This window comes from Sinohyriopsis cumingii, chromosome 3 (genome assembly GCF_028554795.1).
Source record: "Sinohyriopsis cumingii isolate HCF-2022 chromosome 3, ASM2855479v2, whole genome shotgun sequence".
NCBI classification, from domain to species: Eukaryota; Metazoa; Mollusca; class Bivalvia; order Unionida; family Unionidae; genus Sinohyriopsis; species Sinohyriopsis cumingii.
In genome coordinates, this window is record NC_142963.1 from 41,857,028 (window position 1) to 41,877,380 (window position 20,353).

General features: G+C 34.1%; 1 protein-coding gene across 3 annotated transcripts in view; it reads left to right on the top strand.

Annotated features, from left to right (window-relative positions):
• LOC149802752 (disks large homolog 5-like) overlaps positions 1-20,077 on the top strand; it is a 198,877-nt gene extending 178,800 nt beyond the window's left edge. For all 3 annotated transcript variants that reach the window (XM_089952172.1, XM_089952175.1, XM_089952173.1), the window contains 8 exons: positions 1,439-1,655; positions 2,242-2,453; positions 8,327-8,362; positions 9,331-9,432; positions 12,657-12,784; positions 13,230-13,339; positions 14,689-14,798; positions 15,046-20,077. In XM_089952172.1, coding sequence (XP_089808298.1) covers positions 1,439-1,655; positions 2,242-2,453; positions 8,327-8,362; positions 9,331-9,432; positions 12,657-12,784; positions 13,230-13,339; positions 14,689-14,798; positions 15,046-15,152 — 1,022 coding nt within the window. In that variant the 3' untranslated portion in view covers positions 15,153-20,077. The remainder of the gene's footprint in view (positions 1-1,438; positions 1,656-2,241; positions 2,454-8,326; positions 8,363-9,330; positions 9,433-12,656; positions 12,785-13,229; positions 13,340-14,688; positions 14,799-15,045) is intronic.
• The last annotated feature ends 276 nt before the right edge of the window (positions 20,078-20,353 follow it).

A 20,353-nucleotide genomic window follows, 5' to 3' on the forward strand; every position in this document is an offset into this window, starting at 1 on the left:
AGTTACTATTCTTTTTCACTTCTTTCAGTTACAATGATTATTTTCTCCAGTCTTAATCATTTTAGTTGGAGGTTCTTCCATTGTTATTAAGGTACTAGGTGTTGACATTATTAGTGCTCAGTTTTAATATTGACTGGTAAGACAGTTTTGACTAGGCTTTGGGAAAATATGGAAAATCTATACTTATGCATTGCATATCTAATAATTAATGAAATAAAAAGAAACGTTATCTAATCCAGAAACAGAATCATTTACTCAAGAGACAAAAATCAGTGGCTTAATTCAAAGAAAACATACAGGGAATAACTATTAACAAAGTGTGTAACCCGGTCGCACCAACTTTAATAGAGGACAGCTTGGTGATGTAATCACTATAACAGCCTGGAACCCCACCCCCCTCAAACATCACAAGCCGTTAACACCATCAATCTAATCCCACAGACGATTCTCACTTGTTGGTTTAATAGACAAAGACCTTTATTCACCCCCAGGTAATACAGATTAACTCTAAAGACAATATACATGACCACTACATTAATTTCAGCACTATAATGACAATTCCCAACATGTATATTAGCCTGGTTTATGGATTGTACCATCTGTCACTATATACAAACTGGTAGCCAGAATCCTCTTTTTTGTTTTTGTTCTTTTTGGCATGTTTTTGATCAAAACAATCAATAGTCGTTAATAGAACTTGATACTGGGTCTTACTGGTACATATGGGTGGCGACTACGATAAGGCCGGGCACCAGGCTAAGTGCTGGAATAATCTACATGTACTTTAGTCTGGTTTACAGTAGAAAACATAAAACACTCTAAGCATTCCTAAAAAGTTTTAGATACTGTTTTTTTTTCTCTTTCTTTTTATTTTTGTTTATAAGGTATAAGTGGTCATTGTTACATGAATAAATAAAGGTTTTTGGAGTTTATCCCTGTTTTTACGATGCTATTTTTCATAGCAGTGTCAAAATGTATATTTTGCCATGTCATTGTGGTCACTGGTCACGTTCAGCAGGTGGTCGCTCATGATAGAGCCTTTATATAACAAAAACGATCCATGCATTAAGATTGTGGTCGGAAATGGCAGAGGTCGCTCATAACAGTTTTTACTGTAGTATGTAATACCAGGGGGAATGGAGCAGTTTGTCCATAATCAATCTATCTTTCTGTTGTGAACATCATTTCAAAACAGCTCACAAACCATGCAAGGTATTTTGGTGATATTTGGTACTGGACTAGTGGTAACTTTTACTATTCACAGTTCTTTGTTTTCAGTAATTTTAGCTCACCTTTCTGTTAACTTTTTCATATGTATACCTGCATGAAGTGAATATTGCCACATGGCAGATCACAAATAACTCGTCCTGAATTTACATAATTCGTGGAAATTACACCCCAAAAAAATCCTGATTCAGATTTTTATTTATTCTTACAGAGTATAACAAGGTTTGTAATAAAGCTGGTGATTCATTTTATATCCGAGCTCACTTTGACCACCAAGCTGAGAATGATGGTGAGCTAAGTTTCCGCAAAGATGACATTCTTCATGTTGAAAAGACACATTGCATTGGAAAGCAGGGCTACTGGTACGCATGTCAGGAAGATGATGATGGCAAGAAAATCAGGGCAGGATACATTCCAAGTAAAAACAGGTAGATTATTGTACATTTTCTTTGTTCTTTAAACAACTGCTATTTATGTTGACTTTGTAGTAGATCATATCTATTCTAACAAGAAGAATGGTCTCTCAGAAGTGTCTCTCAATATGTAACATGGTGAATCACTGCATTATGAATTTGGTTTTGAATGATAGGTGGTCTCCTGAAACAATTTCCTTTCAAGTAAGGTTTTACTTCAGTGTTACACTACAATCTGTATTTGTATACAGATCTGAACCATCTGCAGACTGCATAGATCCACAACAAAGAGGTCAGACATGTAGTCTTGGACCACTGTCTCTGTAAAGACAGGATATTTAAATCTGGCAGTCACACCTATACAACTAGGAGGCCTGGCTATAAAACCACTCAGAGACACATTGCTTTGTCCATTCCAAGGTCTGTAATAATAATGGTACTGATGAGGAGAATTTGTTTCTGTAGTTTGTGGAGCAGAACCTAATTTCTTCCTGGGGACCACCTGTTATAAAGGTTATCTCGAATACATGGCCCAGCAGAGAAGCAGACTGTAAAATGATTGTCTTTATTTTTTTCAATCAATCATAACTCTGTTTTTTAGAATGGAAGATGAACTCTTACGACGCAGCTTTTCTGAAAATCTCAACCTGCATGACTCTGATGAGGTTAAAGTTACAAGGCGAGGGTCAGGGTCAGCCAGAAGGAGTTTCTTCAAGAAGAAGAAACATCAACGGAATAATTCCAAAGACAGCCGAGAACTCAGCTCCTTCTCTGATGCTTCTCTAAACAGTGATTCCACACCAGTTATTGATGGTAAGGAAGAGATTGTTGTAATAGAGTTATGAAGTAAAAATAAAAGTTCTTTATAGGAATTAATTTTAAGCTAAAACATCATAAAGGATTTTTGACAGCTTTTTATAAGTTTTTAAAAAAGGTATGACCCTTACCCTCTCCTCTTTTTTTAATGTTGCCCTTTAGTAAGTTGCAACCCAAAATCCATTTTATAGAGTATGTGCCACCTCCTGTGAATGCATGTACCAAGGTTGGTTAAGAAATGTTGAAAAAATCACAGTAATTGCAATTTTTACATTTGACATCCTTTCTGACATATTGATCAGCAGAGATCCTAAATCATAGCCCATTCCAAAAATGGACATTACAAGGACAGTCTGTGTACCAAGTTTAGTAAATTTCCACCCTGTGGTTTAAAGAGATGTCATGAACAGACAGACAGACAGGAGGTATCTCAATATATTCTTTCAGATGCATGGGGATAATAAACAGTGGAACTAATTCATAATAATAAATAGGAACTGGTTAAATTTATTTTGTGTAAAATAACTAGTGCCTCACATGAGTGCATCCATACTTTTTCAGTGCGCTGGCACAGATGTGAAAGGTGCATGTAGTATTACCCATGTCTGTACATATGCACGTCCATCACACTGTTCAATTTTGCAGTTAAGGAAATTTCTTCGGAATTGCAAGTTCCAGAACCATGTTACTTTTTAGGTAGATGTATTTTGTGAGTGCCACATATGTGTGATTTGGTTTGTATTTTTTTTAAGCTTTCACAATTTTTCTGTCATATCACTAGGATCTTTGCAGTGTGGCAGTTTATAGTGATGCCTGGCACTGGGGCATCATGTCAGACGTGTAGCATGATGTCCTACCCAGTCACATTATCCTGACACCAGGCCAACCAGTCCTAACACTAACCTCTTAATTATGAGTGCCAAGCGAGGCAGCTGTTAGTACCATTTTTATAAGTCTTTTGTATGACTCAGCGGGGTTCAAACTCACGACCTCCCATATCCGAGGCAGCTGCTCTAACCACTAGGCCACCAGAGCATTTGTACCACATATGTGAACCAAAAGTAGGTCAATGTGAGTTCACTATCACTTGCCACCTACTTTGGTTAAATTCTGCATTTAGGTCATTTTTTGGGCAATTGGTTGCTCCAGTGAAATGCTGCTTGGTATGTACAGTACAACCCCGCTATAACGCGCCCCGCTTTAATGCGAATTTGGATATAACGCAGTTGTGGCGTGGCTCCTGAAATTTTGTATATTCATTCGCACATGAAAAAATATTTTTTGTTCAAAGTACATTAAATAGTGAATAACAAATTTATTATCATTATGGGGAAGAGATTGCGTATGAATTCGAATTTAATATGATCGTGGCATGGTTCCAGAACTTTTAAATACATGTATGTGTATATTTCTCGTAGGGGGAAATAAATACTTTTTTTTAAGTACAAGAAGTAGTGTGTAAAACGTTTATTATCATTTTGGGGAAGAGTTTGCGTATAAATTTTAATATAATACGACTGTGGCATAGCTTCTAAAATTTAACAATATCACCAGGTTCTTGAAGTGTTATGCCAAAATAAACATCGGACATGTTACCAGTAAATAATGTCCACTTTATTAGCTGGAAATTGAAATGGTATGAAATTGTACATGCGTTCAGCTTTTAAATTTTTTTTTTATAAAAGTGGCTGGTGACCATTGCAGGCCTACTGCACTTAGTTCTCGGATTTTACATGTGTATGGGATTTACTTATGAACTTGTTATTAATTTCCTATTTGTTTATAAAAATATTTTACCATTATGGTAACGAAAGTTCACAAATGCAATTCATTCTCTGCACTTTGCGCAAAAAAAAAAATTATCATTTTGGGGAAGAGATCGTGTATGAATTCGAGTATAATACGATATATAATACAATCATTGCATGGTTCCTGAAATTTTAAATAAATGTATGTGTATTTTTGTCGTACCTGGAAAAATACTTTTTAAAAGTAAGAGAAATAGTGTGTAAACCGTTTATTATCATTTTGGGGAAGAGTTCAAGTATGAATTCGAATATAATATGATCATGGCTTTGCTTCTGAAATTTAATAATTTCAAAAGGTTCTTGAAGTCTTATGCCAAAATAAACATTATCGGAAATGTTACTTGTCACTAATCCATGAGTAAAGCCAGTAAGTCGTCTTTGTGATTGTCTTCAGTTAATTCTGTGTACCATCATTGCTCAAACAATAGCCGATATGTGTTTCTTTAAGTGCATACACAAACAAGCAGCAGACAATGCGTTGGTTGATAAAAGATTCTCACAATTTAATAAACATCAGAAAATGAAAGCCACCAACATGTTTGCTGGGCTTGGCGGTGTTATTAGACGCAATCAGTTAACCAGTAAATAATGTCCGCTTTATTATCTGGAAATTGAAAGGGTATGAAATTGTACATGCGTTAAGCTTTACATTTTTTTTTTTAAGTGATTCGTGACCATTGCAGGCCTACTGCACTTAGTTCTCAGGTTTTGCATGGGTATGGTGTTTGTTTATGAACTCGTTATTAATTTCCTATTTTTTTATAAAAAAATATTTTACTGTTATGGAAAAGCAATTTCACAAACACAAATCGTTCTCTGCACTTTGTGCCATAATTAGTATAGTAGTTTTCACATGTTTCTTTCGATAGTCAAAAAATATGAAGTAAAAGTTACATGCATGCTGACAGCATGTATTGATTTGTAATTATTCTTGTTGTAATCGTTCAAACAAATAGGCGTACAAGCGTCCATTATTGTAAATTTGCAATGGATAAATGTACACGGAAATGCATATGAGAAAATTTTAGCAGTAGACACCATTCATAGACCCTGGAACGTAATGAACCGTACATGTGCTTCGTCTTTCTTAACCTAATTTTGCTGTTAATTTATTCCATTGAATTCAGACACATAATGATGTGTGACAAAATTATTGAACATTTAAATACGTATGCAATTTTTGCAATGGAATTACATATTTTATGGATTAATTTCAAGCCCAGACGGTACGATATCAGACGGCAAGTAAACGGTGTTGATACTCTGTTCATGCTATATATTAGACGTTGAATTCAGATACAATGATCAGAGGAGAAAATATTGAATATTGTAAAGCTGTGTGCAATTTTTCAGTGGAATTACATGCATTATAGATAAACTAAATGCTGCGACAGCACGATAGTAAACGGTGTTGATACCCTATTCATCATATACCGTAGACATGAATACTCGTATATGTGCCAATGATTTGTTCTCTCAAACAAGTAAAATACTGTAAAACCCCACATTAACGCGACCCCGATATTAATGCAATCCAATTTTGTGGACCCCAATTATCGTGTTATAGCGGGGCTCCACTGTACATCCATCTTGACAGTTATGATGTCATCCTCCCAAACTGGGGTCATAGAAGTATAGTTTGCATTTCGGCGACTTCATTAAGGTTTTCCTTTTAGATCAGTTTCTGAGATGTTATAGAGTTATGCAGCATGATGTGTAGACACTGTTGTTGTTGTTGTTGTTGTTGTTGTAGGGTTTAATGCCATTTTTCAGCGCACGATAGGCTATACATGGCGGCCAGTATTAATGGTGGAGGAAGAACCCGGGAAAACCCCGGAAAGAACCACCAACCCACGAGAAGCTACTGGCAAGCTTTCTCACATACCACATTGGTTGAATCCGAGACTCGAACTGCCGCAGACAGAGGTGAGATGGCAGCGATCCGTAACAAAGAGCGCTTTAGACCACTTGGGGCCCTGATATGTAGATGCATATTGGTCAGCATAACATCACCTTATCAGAATAGTCTTTGTGATCTATGCATGCTTTGATCATTGTGACCTATATTTAATGCTTTATTAACTTTAGTAGGGTTTTGCATTTTTGTCAGATTCTCTGGCAATATTTGCCGCAGTCATGCAGCTTCATCAGTAGATGTGTCTTCTTGAGTACATTACTACCTTACCATGTGTAGGTCACTGTGACCTACATTTCACACTTTATTTACTTAAGTTAATTTTTGCATTGAAGTCACTTTCTTTTGTATTACTGGTCACAGAGCAGCTTTTTCTGTGTATGCATCTTGTTTATTACATTGCCATTAAAGATGTCAAAATTGTAGGAAAAGTTAAATGGGTACCCATTGATCCTTATGATCGAGTGCCAGATCATAAGGAAATTATATTAAATGCGAACCTGAACTGCTTTATTGTAAGTTCATACATGCCAACCCAAACCCCACAACCCCTGAGATGTATAAGCATAATTATTACTAATATAAGTGGCAAAAAAGCACAATCTGAGCATAGAAAAGAGTAATCGATATCTTGCATGCCATAGCTACAAAAAAGCATACATTTATTTTTGCTACTTAGCTGGATCTGCTGTGTTCAGTTAAAAAATATTTGTCACAAATCGGCTAAATCCATGTTGATTAGTACAAGAATACAGACATAAAACAAAATGAGAAATTATTAATACACAACATTCTCTTTAGTCTACATCACATATTTAACTTTTGCTAAAAGGTCGTAAAGTCAGGTCCACAAATTCTGCATGCTGTATTTTATCAATGTCAAATTCCTGTTAAAATTTGTAAAGCGCTATTTATCCTTTTCCTGATGCAACATGTTCTTCAGTTTAACAAAAGCCCTCTCCTCTAAATATTTTAAGTCATATAACATCCATGAGTCACATTTGCTTGATATTTGGTGCCATGGTCTGTTATTTAAGTGTGTAGCAAACTATAATGAATCTGTGACACATGGTTTAAAATTCAACAAACTTGTCTGTTTTCTTGGAAATGTGTCATGAACAGTTACTTTAAATAGAAAATAAGGAAACCACTTTGACTCAAGTTATTATATCATTTTATTGTGCATATGTGGTTACTGTGTTGTACAGAAGGGGGATGGTATGGGATTCATGTTCAATGAATGCATTTCTATTTAGTTTCTATTCACCAGCCTTACGGCAGAGTATATCATGTTATAATATTATCCATCCATCCATCCATCCATATCCTATTTTGTATGTACACAATATCTGGAGTTCTCCACCATCAAATGTTGACAAAATTTATAAATATCTTGCGCTTGTAACAGGGAAGAGACTTACTTATTTTGGGCTTAAGATGGTTGAAGGTCAAGGTCACAAGGACTAAATGCAGGAAAACTGTTTCTACACAATAACTTGACTTGTAGACCAGATACTTGAGCAAACTTTGTAAATGGTTTGTATTTAAACAGTTTATTTTTCAGTTATATTGGTCAAAGGTCATGGTCATGGCACCTTTCAGAAGAAATAAGTTTGTGCACAATATTTTGAGTTTGCTATCACCTACATTGACCAGTCTTTGTGGATGGCTTGCCTTGGAGACAAGGTAGATAACTATTCATTCTAAGGTCAAAGGTCAGTCACAGGAGTTGACATAATTTTTTTCCCCACAAAACTATTTTAGTTCTCTACCATGTATCTTGACTAAGCTTTATAGATGACTAGCATTCGAGACGAGAAAGACATCCATTGATTCTTGTGGTGAAAAGGTCAGAGGTCATGGTCATATGTACTCTATGAAGGAAAATGGTTTCCACAGAGTAACTTAAGTCCAATACCACAAACCATGACCTAGATTACATTTGAAACAGAAGGGCTCCTGTTGATTTTGGGGTAAACAGACCAGAGGTCAGTCACTGAAACTGAAAGAAGAAAAATGGTTTCCACAAAATGATGACACTGGGCTTATAATGCTTTGTTTATGTTCTTCTTATCACTGATACAGCTTTGGTTTTTTCTTTGAATTTTTGGGCTGTCTTGCTACTAAAAATATTGGGTCTTTTACAGATCTGTACACATATACATTTGTGGAAAGAAAAGAATGTAAGTATTCAAATTTACATGTATATATTATGTATTTTTAGCTTTTTGTTTTACACTGTCTGCAATATTGTTATCTATGCATTTTTATATGAATCACAAACATTTTAAACAGAATAATTATGACCTGTACAGTGATGTTTGATATGTTTGTTTAACTTGTGGCTACATCTTTTTTAGTAGATATAATGATATAAGACATGACCATTAAATAAAGGATTTATTGATATGGTTAATGAAGATAATCGTTACCAAATCTCACACATTAGAAACCTACTTTATGCACATATAGCTAATAAGCAGTTTTTGTTCTTTTCAAGGAAAACATCATACCTTGTTTTCAGTTCATCATGAGAAATTATAGACATGGTGATGCTGTAGAAATTTAATATCTTTACTATAATGATCATTTTGTATTTGCCTCACAAACCAAAACAGAGTGAGGATTTAGCCCAGATGAAAATATTTTGATTTACTGTCATACAGTATCAATAATTCCACCATGTCAATCAGTTTTACTTAGCACCTGCTCCACACCCACTGCATGCCTACTAACTGTTGCCATCATGATTAATTGCATAGTGGTACCAAATACAGGTCACCTTGTGGTTGTATACATGGGCAAGTCCACACAATAGATAACTGGGTTTATCTTTAATATGGTAGATAGCTCATTTGTATTTCAGTCGGTATGTCTAAAATTTTAATTCTTTTGCATAATTGCATTTTGTATCTTCTTATGCAAATGAGGGTGGGTTAGGTTTAGAACCCAGAAGAAATGGAATTTTTAAACTTGAGTTCAACCTCTTGAGTGGAGGTGAGCGTACAGCATTAAGACTTTATTATTATAAGTTCATAACCTGTTTTTGAAAACTTTGCAGTCGGTGTTTGTTGAAATTTGACGTGAACAAGATCTTATCTCCAGTGTAGGCAACTGTTCTTAAATTACAGGCTCCTATTTCTTTATACAGATAACATGGTTAGACCTGTGGTGCTATTTGCCCCATTTGCAGACTCCCTCATACAGAAGCTCTGCTCCGAGTCTCCAGACAAATATGTGTACTGTGAACCAAGTGAGTATGCCCAAGTTTATTTCATTCATACTCTCCAGCATAGTTTGCTTCAGTTGTACATTTATTTGGAAGAGTTTATCTTCCTAAAGTATTTTGTACAATTCTTATTTTTAAAGTTTTGGAACTTGACATTTAGTTGGCTTCTGTTGTGCTGAGGTACCATTATATATTATTTACATTCATGCATTTTTTCAGAGTCACAAGTTTTATGATGAAATTTCAGTTTTATTCAGCAGCAGATTTCCCATTGATAACCTTTGGAACATATTCCATGATTTCCCATTGATAACCTTTGGAATATATTCCATGATTTCCCATGGATAACCTTTGGAACATATTCCATGATTTCCCATTGATAACCTTTGGAACATATTCCATGATTTCCCATTGATAACCTTTGGAACATATTCCATGATTTAATTCACAAACTAGTTTAAGTGAACTTGCTCATTTCTGTATTTGGGGAAACTATTGCTGTACATCTAGCTGCAGTTTCAAGATGGTTTCAATCGTATTTTTATTTTTTAATAAATGTGGCTCGTCTTTAAAAGAAATTTCATAGGGGAGATAATTTAAATAGAAGTAACCATTTTCTTGATACATTCTGTTGTCACAGACACTTTTTCCATTGTGAAACAATCTCTATTAAAACTTGCTGCAGTCAGTAGTTGTATACATTTTTATAATCAGGGTTAGAGTAATGACAAGAGATCAGTTTCTAGTGATGAGACTTGTTGCATTTAATAAAACATTGATAATGTAAATATTTTATGACCATTCAGTCAGATTCACAACATTATATCTGCCACTGCTCATGAACTTGTCTGTCACTGGGAATATTATGTTATATTTACATGTGCCACCAGCAGCAATACATGTTTTTGAACAGACTTTCGTAGTTTTAAAAAAAATGCACACACCAGAAATGCCAGCAGAACTCCATTTATAAAAGAATAGAAAGTAAATGTTATCATTTGGGGGGGGGGGACGGTGCTTTCAAGGAGATAATGTTGTCTAGTTTGCCATCTTCCATCTATCACTGAGCATGCCAGGTGAATCAAAATACAATCCTGATAAAAGAGAGATTAATTTTATGGATGTGACTTACTTTAGTTTATCAATTATCCAGACAATGCAAAGTAATTATATTTAATGTCCATATGTTTTTGTTAGTTACTGTATTATAACTTCACAACTGCAGTAATAACTACATAGCTAACACTTCTTTCTTGATAAACACTGTTCTGTTTTCTGGCTAAATAAATTTGAAGTCTTTGATAGTTGCATGTGAAGGCCGTTTCTTTTATATTACACTTTTTAAATACCTCTTCATGTATTATATATTTAAGCCTACACATATTCTGTTCTAAATATTGATTATGTGTTGTGTAATAGATGATTTATTTTGAGGTCTTTTATTTTTATTACATTCCTGACTAATCAGTCTTCAGCTGATTTAAACATCTGTGAAAATTTCTAGAAATTGAATCCGATTTTCTTCATATACTCCGTTTATTTTATCATCTCCAATCCATTTGTTAAAAAATGGTCCATTCGGTCCCATTCTGCAACGACCCATGTAACGTAATCGTTCCATATATTAGTTAGGCCACAACTTTCATGAAGTCAAAGTTTAAATTCATCCATTGAATCTTCGTGTAATGGAAACTGATGGCAATGGAAAGAAGAAGTGTGCTTGCAAAAAATGGTGTCCCAAGTTGTTGAGAGAGACCACGAGACGAGAAGTTTAGATAAAGGTTTAAAAAAATGTATGGGAATGGCTGGAGCAAAAAGTCGACGGAAATTTAGTTGGTCAGTTTATAAAAAAACTGAACTCTAGAGGACTGGCATTTTGTGACCTCTGTTCTGCGGTAAACACGGTTGGAAGAGTTTAGAACAGCACATACAAAAGAAGCTGCATACAGAAAAATTGAAGCTCAGAAGGCATCTGGAAAAAGTGCAATTAATTACTGTAAGTAGAAAGATTTCTTGCATGAGAGAACAGATGTAGCTCTCTGTCAGAATATGCGCACAGCATGTTGCCAATACAAGTAGCAGCTTGAAAGAAAAAGGCTCTCATTGAGAAGGAAAAGAAACGATTGCACATTGAGCCAAACATCAGTCAGGAAAGAAGACTAAAGAAATCTTTGCCAAAGCTGCAAAAAGAGCTTGACTGGCATATCAACAGGTTGTGTCCATTGCAGAAAAAGACATGTGAATGTATGGGATTATTTGTATATAGTTGATGTATTTGGGTGTTTATTTTACAGATTTTTTTATGAAAAGAGAGAAGTATAATAAATTTGCTGCAAAAATTGAGAAATTATTATGACTTAATTACAATGTGAACACCGACATGCACATGAAATAACTTGAGCACCAGTAGTACTGGAGAACAAATTCATGTGACAATAAATATTGTGAAACTATTCAAGTTGAAAAATTTTGGTAAGTTTGTTAGTTTTTCAGATGATTATTTTGTTATATATAATGATCATAAGTTGCACCAGGAACAGTTTTTTTTGACTGTAAAATGCATTTTTGGACCTCCAGATTGGGGCCGCTGCTCCTCGAGACCCTGTTGGGGTAGGACCCCCAAACCCACCTTTCAGATTTTTAGCTTTTTTTGTGGAATACCAAAATCATGTTAGAAAATAAGGGTAATTATGTGCGAAATATAAAATGCCATGAAAAATCACAGGATTTTTACTGCAGAAATGACCTGTTGTGCATTGCATGCATTTAAAATCATTTTTAAGTAGGGCATAAACCTGTTGCATTGTAAACTTTTGGTGTATCAAGCAATTTCATGATGCATTTTTTTTTAATTTTTCCATTCTATAAAGTCAATCTGGTCAGTTTACTTTCTGTTCATTTTTTCATTTGTTTAACAGAACTGTCAACGTGATCAATGAAATTGTATAAGCATTAATAATGTCATCATTTTCAAGCTGTGCAGTAGCAGATTTTACAAATGTAGCCATCCTTAAATTTGGTAATATTGTTTGAATTAACCAATTGTAATAATTTAGATGTCCAAAAATGCATCTTTTCTATGACACTTCTGTACAGATGAGGAAAAACAGTTGTTTTGGCCGGAGAAGACTGAAACTTTGCAGAAATGTTGTGCAGTATGTGGATGATACTGTACTAGCAGTAATATCAAAGTCAGTATTCTAAATGGTTGACCATAAATCCAAAATTTTACTCTTTTTTTTTTCCAGCTAAAATGAATTCAACTCAGCTAGTGATGGAACAGGGTCTGAAGGATGGCAATTTTGTAGATTACTGGAGTCAGGATGATCATTATGTTTGCATACGAACAAATTCCATTAAAGAAATCTGTGATAAGGTAAATTTTAAGTGTTTTAGCATCAGTTCTGTTATTAAACATTATAGGTGTGACCTAGGTGTCATGTCTGTTGTTATCATTGTTGTTAGTGAGATTTGCTTCGACTTTGTTTTGCATTTTGCTTAGTCTTTTTTGCATGTTTAGCATAAATCTTCAAAAGTGCATTCATCTTAATGTGTACGACTCAGCATTGGAAATAGTAGGTCACATTGACCAGCTTTGTTTGCTGTACTTACTTTGCTAGGATTTTATCTCACCTGGCTGTAAGGCCAAAGGAGCTTAATGTATGTTGGCCCTATGTACATTGTGCATTAGTAAACAATTGCTGTTTGAAACTTTTCTCAAAGTTTTAGGGTAAAATAAAAAAATTTAAAAGTTGCAGTTACAAACTTCAGTTCATCAGCAGTAGGCACTTCTTACAATTATTATGTGAATTCATTTTCAGAACATTCACAGCCTATTGAAAGTGAGCCCAGAGGCAGTGGAAAGATTGCACAGACATCAGATCTACCCAATAGTTATATATGCCCGTCACAAGTCATACAAACAGCTCAGGTAATTAATGTCTCAATTAAAATTGACAGTGCATAATATGAGAATAGAGGATCATGTACTGTAAGGTTCTGGTGATTGCTGGAACACAGAGGAAGAATTTGAACCAAGATTTTTGTAAGAGTTATATCCCTTTTTTATCTACAACTGGATGCATTGTTAGTCCTACAATAAAAGACCTTGGCCATGTTGTGTATGATAATGGGGTGATACCATGTTGCACTGTTCTCACATGTAGTACTTCTCCATCTGTGTCACCACAAGAACTGGAGGTCAAAATTTCAAGAAAATATCCCATAGTTGACCAGCCATATCGACAGTTAAGGTTTGATTGGTTTACCTACTCTGATGCCTTTTCCTTATTAAAGTAAAGTCAGGTACAATCGATGTTATTGTACATATTTATTTCATTAAAGTAAATTCAGGCACAATCGTTGTTATTAGACATGTTTATTTAATTAAAGAAACTTGGGCATTCCTTGGTTACTATCACTTTTCAACCAATTGAAATGGTAGTCAGAAGATTTTGAAAAATGCAAAAACTTGGTTGTAACTAAATTTGCTTCAGTCAGAAAATAGGTGTCAAGAGTAAGTATAGAATGACCAAAGCATTTAAACTCTAAGCTGTGCAACAATATCAGTATGGGCTGTCAACTATATGAGAGGTCCTTGCAATTTTGACCTCCAGATCCCCTGGTGATGAAACTGAAACAGAGCTAGTTGACATAAAGTATTAAGGAATTGACCCCCAAGTCTCCACTCGTACATATCAGGGTCAGTGTCTTGCATTGTAGGACTAGATGTAGTACATGAAAGAATTTTTTGTGAACAAACCACTCTTTTTAAAGTTTGGTGTGAAACGTTTTATATGTGGTCATCATCAGACAACTTGCATGTGAACTAGTCAAATGCACTATTTGCCCTTTTTTTTTCTTGTCCCCATTATGGAATAGAGGTGGGATGCTGGATTGTGTCTATATTAGAGTAGGTTTGGAATACTCGTTGTATTTATGAGAGCAAAATGTTCACCATTCTGTTATTTCTTTTCCGCTCCAACAGCCACCAATGTTTGTGATCCCGGTCAAATACATTTTTCATCATGGAATCAGTAAAGCAGCCTGTATTTACAAGCTGGGTGGGCTTTCTTTTAAACTCTTTTATTGTTGTTGTAAACTGATGTGACACAGAGTCGCATTAATATGTATATTGGCACAATTTGGCTTATGTACTAGAATATAATCAACATAAATTCATGCTAATTTAAATATGGAAGTTATTTAATATTTAATTTGTTGATGTGTGATGACCTTTTATCAGTGGTGGTTCTACATTCACTTGTTGATCAATTTCAGAGAGGTGAAAGATGTACAATTCATGCCAGAAAAGCTAAGTAACAAGTCAGCTAAGGACCTGTTTGAATGTTGTCAAAGGACAGAGCAAGATTACAGGCACCTGTTCTCTGGTGAGACATTACCATGATATTTATGTTGACAGAATTTTAATTTTTATCAGCGGATAACTTTTTTAATGATTTCATTCAGCTATTATTTTGTCTCTTATGTATGTGAAAAATTTGTTCATATGACATAGGAAAGAAATGATAAATACATCAAATAATTGTTATCATTGGTTGGTAATATGGGTCATTGGGTGGTAATATGGGTTAAATTGTATTCAGACTATTATATCTTTTTAAATTTCTTCTGCAGCTACTATTCAAGGAGGGAATCTAGCAGAGATGTGTCAGCAGATTAAAAATGTGATCAATGCAGAACAAGCCAAAGCAGTGTGGGTTGCTAAAGAATTTCTTAGATGAAATAATTCATTCAACTAGGCTAACTGAAATGGTGTGACCAAATGTGGTTATCCAGCATATTTGACCTTCAGCTGTGGTGGATTCAAACAGAACCAGGACTGACTTTTACACACCAGGCATATCAAGGAAACCAAGTAGTGGGAAGTCTTATTGACTTGGCCAACTGGGTCATTATAGGTTACTGCATTTGTATAGGAAAATATGAACAAGGACATATTTTCCCATACAGATACTGTAACCTTTTTGTTATATGCTCATTTTCTTATTCTACCTAATGCTTAAATATAAAAACAAAATACACTACAAAAAACAAAGTAACTGAATGTATGCCATATTCCAAAACTAAATACACAAGCGCAGATTCATTATTACATAACTCCACCCAGATAAATTTGAACTTAGTTGCGTGCTCGACATAACTTTCAAAAGAAAATGGCATGTCTAGTTAAAATTGAAATTTGGAGTCATATTGTGAACGAATGCGCATTGCACCAACTTTTCCATTTGATCTGGAATGAATAGATTTTGGTATTTTTTTCAATTCTAAGAAATTTCATGATTATGGACTGGATTTATATGTGACAATTCCACATGAAATACATCGGATTGAAGAAGTGAGGGAGAAGCTTGTTGACATCTGCAAATGTGTTTCTGTTTCTGTCATTGAATATTTGAAATCATAATGTGGGGAAAATATGAAGTCTTTCAATTGCAGTTATCAAAAAGACACTATAGAATTTAATGCTTATTTCATTTTGAGTGCAGTAAGGAGGATGTAATTGCACTTATATTTCAAACTACAGTACAATTTCAAAATGTGTAATCAAGATTGAGAACCTATGGCATGGCTCATGTAATTCAGATTTGCAGAGTTAAGAAAGTACATTTTGAGGAAATTCAGGATGTAAAACTAAGTATATTTTTTGCCATTCTTATTGACAGCTAAAGGAGACAGTTTATGCCTTGTCACTTGTATATTATTTGTAAGGACCCTTTCTTGCGTCTACTGTATAGCTAGCCTAAATCCGAAACATTGTATTTAAAAAAGTTAACACAAAATGTGCCAAAGCAGCTGGTATGTGGCAGTCCACGAAACGTCTGCTTTAGTTCATTCAGAAACAAATTTAATCAACCAAAACATAAAGCGCCAACTATGCGAGAGTACATGGTTTGTTTACAAATCAAAAGTGCTGGCATCTGCATCCATTGTTTGTTAACAATAGAAAGTAGTTCCTTTATGCACATGAATGCAATATGAAGGTGTGCAATATCGTAAAATACTGAACAATTCTGAAAATGTAAAGTTAATGGAAAAAAATGAGCATATAATAATTCAAATTACGTCATGTTCTTGAAGTATGAAGGGTCAGATTGTTTGATGTATCATGCATTCTCATGGAAAATGTTAGGTACATTCACAAAATGTCACTTTTTAGCTCCTATGGCCATAAGGCCAAGTTACCTTATGATGTGACCCTCTGTCTTTTGTTAATCTTCTGTCTCTCAACTACTGCTTGTTTCCATTCTGGAGGCCAAATTTCTCTTCCAATTTTGATCAAACATGGAGTATAGGCTTATATCAAGATCTCCGATGAGTCTGATAATACACAAAACCCATGCATATTAATGAGGTGGTCTTGTATCTTGTTAGCTCAGCTTGTTACTACTGTATAGGCCATATCTTTTTAAATCCAGTTTTGAGCAAACTTGGTAAGCAGGCTTAACTATTAAAATTCCTAGATGATTTCAATAATGACCATCTTCATCTTCCAGTTTAGGTGCTTGGCCCATTTGCAGACTTGCACTGCAGTGAATTATATACACGTGTGAAAGTGCATTTCTGTTAATAAGATGCTCTTGCATCTGATTGGCTGAGCTTGTTGACCACATATGAAGCCACATTTCTAATCTGATTTGTATCCTAGTTGATAAATAGATTTCTCTCATGAACAACATGGACAACTTTGATAATGAGCCATATCTACACATATTAAGGAGATGATGTAGCAACTGATTGGTTGAATTTATTACCAGTTATGAGGTTATTTTTCGGATCAGATTTTGATAGATTTGCAATATAGGCTGGTATCGTCAGGATCACCAGATCAGCTGGATAATAAGTGAGATCAAAGAAAAATGCATCTTATTAACCAAGCTTATTACAAGTCTGGAGGCTATATTTCTGATCCAGTTTTTATCGTACTTAGAATAAAAGCTTATATCATCAAGGTCTGGGATATGAAAAATAATGAGCAACATTCACTTATATTAATTGGGTGATCTTGCAGCAGATGGTTGAATTTCTTACCTTTCTAAAGACAATATAGTTCCTCCGATCTCAATGAAATTTGCTGAATTGGTTTATATCATAATGATCGTGAATTAGTTTGAGTGTGAGTGAGATCCATGCATTTTATTTATTCCTTTATCTTGGGAAAGAAATGTTCATTAAACTATAGTAATAAAAAAATTTAAGTTGATATTAAAGCTGGGAGATAGTTTAAATAGTGCTGTGTTCTTACTTTTCTTTGCAAGTGCGCTTAGTGAAATGGTGATGTTATGTAAGATAGGTGAGTGATATAAGGCCCACTTTGGCCTTCTTTTATAATTACATCACTAGTTTTTTTTTTCATTGACATAAAGTTTGACTTAAATTCTTTCAAGAGACATAGCGCCTGAGACAATTATTATTGTAATTTGTTAATTGGTTGTGAAACTCTGTAAAACATTATTTTTTGCTACTTTCATTAGTTTATATTTGCCAGTTTGACATAAACCACAACACTGAATATTTTACACAGTTTTTTTTTGCACTTGAGAGAGTCTTGTTTTTAAATGTTGATGTTAGGTCTATGTTGGAAATGAAATTTTACTTGCTTTTATTTTTGTTCGTTTGCTTAGCTTTGAAAATGTACTATTATGAGCTAGCAGTGCACAATTTACTAGTGAATTTTTTGATTATGAAAGTGAGAAATGCTAATTTATTTTTTTCATGGGAAAAGAACTTGTCAATGGCAAGTTCAGAAATTAGCATAAGTATAAAGGAGACATGCAGAATGCTTCAAAAGCAATGATAAAGTTAAGCATGCAAATAAAAAAGAAGTGCAGATTGAACAAAGAAGTTCTTTCATATTGATTCTTTTAAAAATCATAAAGGAGCTAATATTCACAAAAGTGCAAGAAAAGTCATTATTGGTAATGATAAGAATTTTTTTTACACTTGCCCACAAAGTTTGCAGCAGATAAAAAGTTTAATTTTTTAAAAATCATTTGTTAATAGTCTTTTTCAAAAAATTGTCTGTGACATTGTATCTTTTTCTTCATCTGAAATTTGTTATATATGTATGCTGTTTATTAGTTCTTATGTTTTTTACATGATATTGGCATTTGTAGGGCATATAATGTCACCTGTGTCTGCCCATCTGGTACACCAGGTTTTGTGTTTAGTTCTATTTTTAGGCACTGTCATGGGACATATGTGATCTGTAAACACATTTTCTGGTAACTGTAATATCAGTATCAACCTCATTTTTCTAGACTATGCTATCCAGGATAATGTAAAATGAGCATTGCCCAATTAATGAAGTTTACACTGTTCATTTGTAGATAGCCAGCATGACCTTGAAATTTATCTTATTTTTCTTCAGCTTAAAAATTAATTGTTGAATAAGCTTAGTTTTTGGATTGTACATGTAAAGCTCATCGTAAGAAGTTCAAACGCGACGCACATTTATTATTTGACCATTACAAGATAAACTTTGTTAGATGATTTACGATTTACCTTTCCAATCTTTTATCATAGTTATTATACTAATGATGAAGAGATAGATCTAAGTAGAGTGCTTGGCAGAATCAGTACGATCGTATGTTACTCTCTGCAGATAGATATTTATCAACAAAAGATTAATTATATTTAGTTTACATCAGATTTGATTGTATTGAAATTTTAGACAGCTAAATTTACAAGTTGAACAGAAATGGCAATATGTTTGTATACAGAGAAAGAGGATATGATTTTTGTCATCACTATTGGTGATGGTAAGCAAGTAAGACTGTCAGTGTTATATGAGGTCTTGACTTGTAAAGAATTTTGCTGTGTAACTGTACTGTTTTCTTTTCTTTTAATTACTGTTACAACTTTGATGACCGTACATATGGTATGCCATGGTAATCATAATGTCTAAGGTTGCACATGGTCGCATATGATGATGGTAAAATGAACAACTCTTTGAAATAAAATGTTTTTGTTACAGTTTTTTATGGTGATAAAATATCCTTGTAATCCATAGTGGAAAGCTAGGATATAAAAATAAGTGTAAACTTCATGGCATCAGTACTTTAACTCAACATGACCCTGTTTGTTTGCTGAGATTGGTAGTAATGGGTGTGTGCTCAAATAATTTTTCAAATAACCTCTAAGTGGCAAGTAAGAATGTGAATGTGTGCTTGGTAGTTTGTTTATGTGCTTATCAGAGTTGACTTTCATCGCTGGCATATAGTTAAGCGTCATGATTCTGTAAGAGATGCAAGTTATTATTATTATTATTATTATTATTATCATCATGTACATTTATATCATTTATAGGTATGTCTGTGCATTGCAGACATTTATCATTGATCATTAAGTTCAAATGCATGTTAATAGAGCCTGACAAATCACTTGACTTACTGGAAAGGTTTCTCTTTTGTATATTTTGATCTTTGTAGTGATGCAATTAAAGCCTTGTGTAAAGTCCCTTTGACTGTCTGTCTTTAGGGATGACACTTCTGATATGTTGTGAAAACTATCCATCTTTATTTGACTTTGGTTAGTGGTACAGTTTCAATAAAAATGAATAAATATTTTATTAAATAGAACCAAGTGAACAACAATACAAGCTATTCTTGTATTAAGTTGCCAAATAAAATGTTGTGAGTGCTTCTGATTTCTTTTTCTCTTTGTTTATGGTACTCAGCAAATATGGAATGGGCATACACTATTGACCTTGTTCATCATTCATCCATCTGTTCATCATGTTCAGTTTTTCATTAGACCATTGTGCATGAGGCAGATAATTACACACACACACATATATATATATATATATATATATATATATATATTGTTTTGTCAAGTAATTATGCGATTGCAATGACCATGGTATTAATCATAAATGTTCTTCAAAATGTTTGGATTGGGGTGGGAGCACCCACTTGAAGAG